Raw genomic sequence first — 4561 nt, 5'->3', positions numbered from 1 at the left:
GTGATCAAATGAGCCAAGCAATGGAAGGAAGATAAATCGAAAACCGTGTAGAGTAAATTATGATTACCAAAGAGTGTTGAATTAAGAGAGTTTTTTTCGCAGAGTACAGTACAACAAGAACAGATGGTTGTGTAGATTCTAGACAGAGAGAGAGACAGTTTCCGAATCCAAAGATCAAAACAACGTTCTTGTCACGGAATTAATCTCTCTCGCTCTCTCTATCTCTCTCTCGATTTTGTAATACCACCCACTCATAATAATCTGAACAAGTTTTTCTGGGTTTTTGAAAACCAGGATATATCTCAGATTGATGATGATGCCATTATTCTCATTGCTTGTAGTACAGAGTTACAACTAAGTAATTCAATTATTACTACTTAATTAATAAGACCAAAAACAGAAGGGTTGATCTTCATATGGGAATCCGAAGTTACAGGGCTCTTCTTCAACCTTTGGTAAGCACGGTGGGAGATTCACGAGGTTATGACTCATCAGGTTGTCTTCTTCGTCCTGTGAGAAATCTGAGTGCTCTGCTTCGTAGGCATGGGAGGAATCTGCAGTGTGGTGTGGGCTATCTGAATCAAACACATCACTTTTAGCAGAATTGGCATCTTCTTGTTTGCATATTACTGTTGGAACCTTTTCAACTTTTGACCCATCTTCAGAAGAAGCCCCATTATTATTATTATTATTTGAGATCATCAAAACATCAACACACTTCTCATAATTCTCTTCTTTCTCTTTATCATCTCTCCCGATCAACCTGTTCTTCAGAGAATTCACCTGTACCAGATAAATACATGTATCATTGACCCATTAATCCCAGAAGCAGAGGATTGACTTGCATATACAGAAAGAGACAGAGAATGATGATGATTACCTCTTCTTTTAACTCCTCATTCTGGTGAAGGAGAGTGTCATGGTCACCTTTGAGTTTGTCATAGCTAGATTTTAAGGTTATATAGTCTTTTTCGAGCTGTTTGGTTTTGAACCGAGCTCTTCTGTTCTGAAACCAGATAGCGACTTGCCTTGGCTGCAACCCCAGTTCTTTAGCGAGTTGAACTTTTCTTTCTGGTTCCAGCTTGTTTTCTAACTCGAAGTTCTTCTCAAGGAACTGTACTTGTTGGCTTGTGAGCCTCCTCTTCTTCCCTGGTTGATGAAAGCACGCATCGTATTCCTCTTCTGTGTTCTCTTCTTTGTCCAGACCTTGGAAGAATGGCAATTCTGTGACTGTGCTTCCACTAACATTCTCGAAATCGATTAGAGGTTTTGAACCTGAAAGCAGACGACTTTAACTCGTTAATTAAGTTGCTTATGAAAGAGAATTCTCTGGGTTTTTCTTTTAATTTTTCTGGGAAACCCAATTCCATTCTCTTTAGAAAATAAACAAACAGATAATGTTCACAACAAGAATTTTCGTTCAAAAACTAATGACCCAGTAAATTCTGGAGCTTCAGAGGATCAGATCCAGAAACATACAGAACAGAGAAGAGAATTCAATTCACCTTGAAAGGAAGGGTCAGAGTGGTGAAGCAAGAAAGGGTCAAGAACATGAGAAGAAGAAGGAAGGCTTTCGTTCTGAAGAAAAGCTGTGAGATTTGAGGAAGCAAAAAGCCTGTTAGGACCAGCCATGGACACAGAAACTAGAGGGCGAGGATAAATGATCTTTGGGAATCTAGAGTTTCAGGGGCAAAGAACATTTATAGTGAGAAGCACAGCAAGTGGGGATGGATGCAGAATTTATGAAGGAAGGAAGAAAGGGATGAGAATAACAGTAATGTGGGAATGATGGGAGTAAGGAGAAATCATACCCATGACTTCACAGGGAGTGGTGCAGAGATGAAGATTGTCAGATCTCAATAAATTACAGAGGCAGGAGTAGAGGGAGAAGGTGGAGAGTTTTAAAGAGAAGGAAAAATGGTTTGGGAAAGAAGAGAAAGGAAGGAAGGAGATTCTTCTTTGAAGTGGGCAACAACGACGGGGTTATATGGAGACTTTGCCCTCGTGAAGGCCCCAAAGGGGGCATTACACCAAGCTTTCCTTAATTACTTTACAATATTGCCCATCTCAATTTTGTCCCAAAAAAAAAGCTGAAAATTCCTTATTTAGATATTTTATTAGACAGGAGGAGTCAATAAAATTTCTAAATAAAGTCTCTTCATCAAATTTTTTTTTTCCTTTGTAAATAGCTTACAAACATACTTACATATTACTATCTCCAGACCTTAATATAAGACTTTTTTTTACTTTTATTTTAATCCTAAATATAAGATTCCAATCCACTTTGTTTATCATATTTACTCAATTTTTTTCAAGATAATTCTTCTAATAATTATAGTTCTAGTTAATATACTTGATTAGTAAGAATATTTTAGGAAAGACAACATCTATTTAGGACAAATAACTAACTCAACTTACTTCTTTAATCTCTTCAAATTAGTCAATTGGCTTTTATAATTAGGACCGGAGGTAGTATTTACCATCAATGTTCTTATAATATACTAACCCTAATACATATTGCACTATAAATTAACTCTTATATTTCAGACAAGAGATAATAATACATGTATTCTACAAAAGATAAATACAATCTTTTTCCAAAAATTTTAGATTATTATATGTTCTATAGCAGTTGTTTGACATAAAAAGGCATCACGTTTAAAATATATTCTCTTGGTCCTTTATTATAAGTATTAATTTTTCAAAAACATGTTCTTTTTTTGGTTGAGTTTAGAGTATACACCATGGTATCTGTGATTGATCCTTTCTCACCGTAGACATTTTAAAAAAGTTTTAATGCTGGTCATGAGATCCTCTTTATATTAAAAAATACTCCTCCGGTCCTAATTATAAGACCCAATTTGACTTTTTATTTGGTCCTAATTATAAGACCCAATCCATTTTGTCTCTTATATTTATGCATTTTTTTCCAAGATAATCCTTCTAATAATGATAGTTTTAGCCAATATACTTAATTAGCAAGGATATTTTAGGAATGACAACACTTATTTATTATAAATAACCAACTTAACTTACTTCCTTAATCTCCTCAAATAAGTCAATTGGGTCTTATAATTAGGACCGGAGGAGTATATATTAAGAGAATGCTCAAATATAGTTGATGTGTAAAAATTTGGTTTTTAATTCCATTTTTTACCCTCAATTAAAATGACAATTGGGAAATCATATATCTTTAAATTTAGATCTGTCGTCATTAGCGCAAGGACAATTGAGAGCGATTCTACATTTCTACCGCTGTCCTTCCATTGCGAGAAGGAATAGTCAAACTTCCCAATCAAATATGGCAATTAAATAAATAATTTATATAAAATGAGAATATATATTAAATTAGTTATATGTAAGAAAAACTAAAAATTAATTGATTTAAAGTACATTTTTTAATCATTCATATCAGAAATTGGTTAAGAAAACAGAAAGAATATTGTATTGAAAAATGAAATTCTGATATTATGATTTAATAGAAATGTATTTTCTAAAGGCGCATTATAACATTTAAATTCACATATAATGTTTCGAACAATTGCAAAATCTTTTTGAGACTAATAAAATTGACTCTTCTGTAAAAAAAATATTTGCAAAATCATAATAATATTTTAAATTTAACAATATGCATAAATGAGAGAAGTTAAGAAATATTATAATTTTAACATAATTTATAAACAAAAATAATAATTTATGTTGGCAAAAAAGTAACAGTAATTTATAACAGAAGTAGACATTTTAAAAAAAATAAGGGGATGAAAATAAAAGTGGAGATAAATATGAAGGAAAAAAGATAAGAGGAAACAAACAAAAGCTAACCCGTCTGATCAGTCTCAATCAGGGGAGCGCTCGGAGTTTACTTTGCGGTCTTTGCCTTTCATCTCATAATATTTTTCTTTCTTTTTTTTCCTTTGAATATAGAAAATTTCATAATATATAAATAATTGTTAAAATGTGAAGTTCAATATCTTAAAAATATATATAAAATACATTTAACCTCCTCGATTTTTAATTTCATAAAAAAAATCTTTTTAAATTTTATCACTGATGAATCCGTTAAAATTTTATATCATCATTAGTATTGGGTATACGCATGGTGATGTGTATAAATATATAGGTAAGAGAAGTTGTTATTATTATACTCCTCCGGTCCTAAATATAAGACTCCTTTCATAGTGCAAATTGCACTATGAAAGGAGTCTTATATTTAGAACTGGAGAAGTAATTTATAACAGTCAATAAATATGCAGGTGGTTTTTTTTTTCATAAAAAGGATTAATGTGTTACGTTGCCCTAAAAACATATAAAAAATTAAAGCATGCTTTCTTTGCGAGAGAAAATTAAGCTGAACAATGGGGGAAATATTCGCTTGTAAATTGTTGGCTAATAAAAGTTATATGTTACAGAAAAACTTCGACTTGCATTTGTACGTAACTTGAAATTTGTTGCCGATGATAATTGCTTAAATGAAAAGAACTCTATTTCTTTTAAGGTAGAAAAAAACCCATTGAATAAGAAAATATCACGTTAGAAAGTTGTCCTTAATTAGATTCAACGA

At 32.2% G+C, this 4561-nt stretch overlaps 1 protein-coding gene across 2 annotated transcripts; it reads right to left on the bottom strand.

The window, feature by feature from the left end:
* Positions 1-280: 280 nt before the first annotated feature.
* On the bottom strand, positions 281-1968 carry LOC114748748 (homeobox-leucine zipper protein HAT5-like). 2 transcript variants are annotated; one of them, XM_028937200.1, is made up of 3 exons: positions 1506-1968; positions 881-1275; positions 281-783 (listed from the first exon to the last, which is right to left on the bottom strand). In XM_028937200.1, the coding sequence occupies exons 1-3, from the start codon at positions 1630-1632 to the stop codon at positions 382-384; spliced, it is 924 nt and encodes a 307-aa protein (XP_028793033.1). In that variant the 5' UTR covers positions 1633-1968; the 3' UTR covers positions 281-381. The 2 variants fall into 2 exon arrangements, with proteins under 2 accessions (XP_028793033.1, XP_028793034.1); XM_028937201.1 differs by having other exon boundaries at positions 1812-1968.
* Positions 1969-4561: the final 2593 nt, after the last annotated feature.

The sequence above is a fragment of the Neltuma alba genome, unplaced genomic scaffold (genome assembly GCF_004799145.2).
Source record: "Neltuma alba isolate B1F8T4 unplaced genomic scaffold, ASM479914v2 tig00005790_pilon, whole genome shotgun sequence".
Lineage (NCBI taxonomy): Eukaryota > Viridiplantae > Streptophyta > Magnoliopsida > Fabales > Fabaceae > Neltuma > Neltuma alba.
Note: the sequence above shows the minus strand (reverse complement) of the source record. Positions and strands in the feature narration are given on the sequence as shown.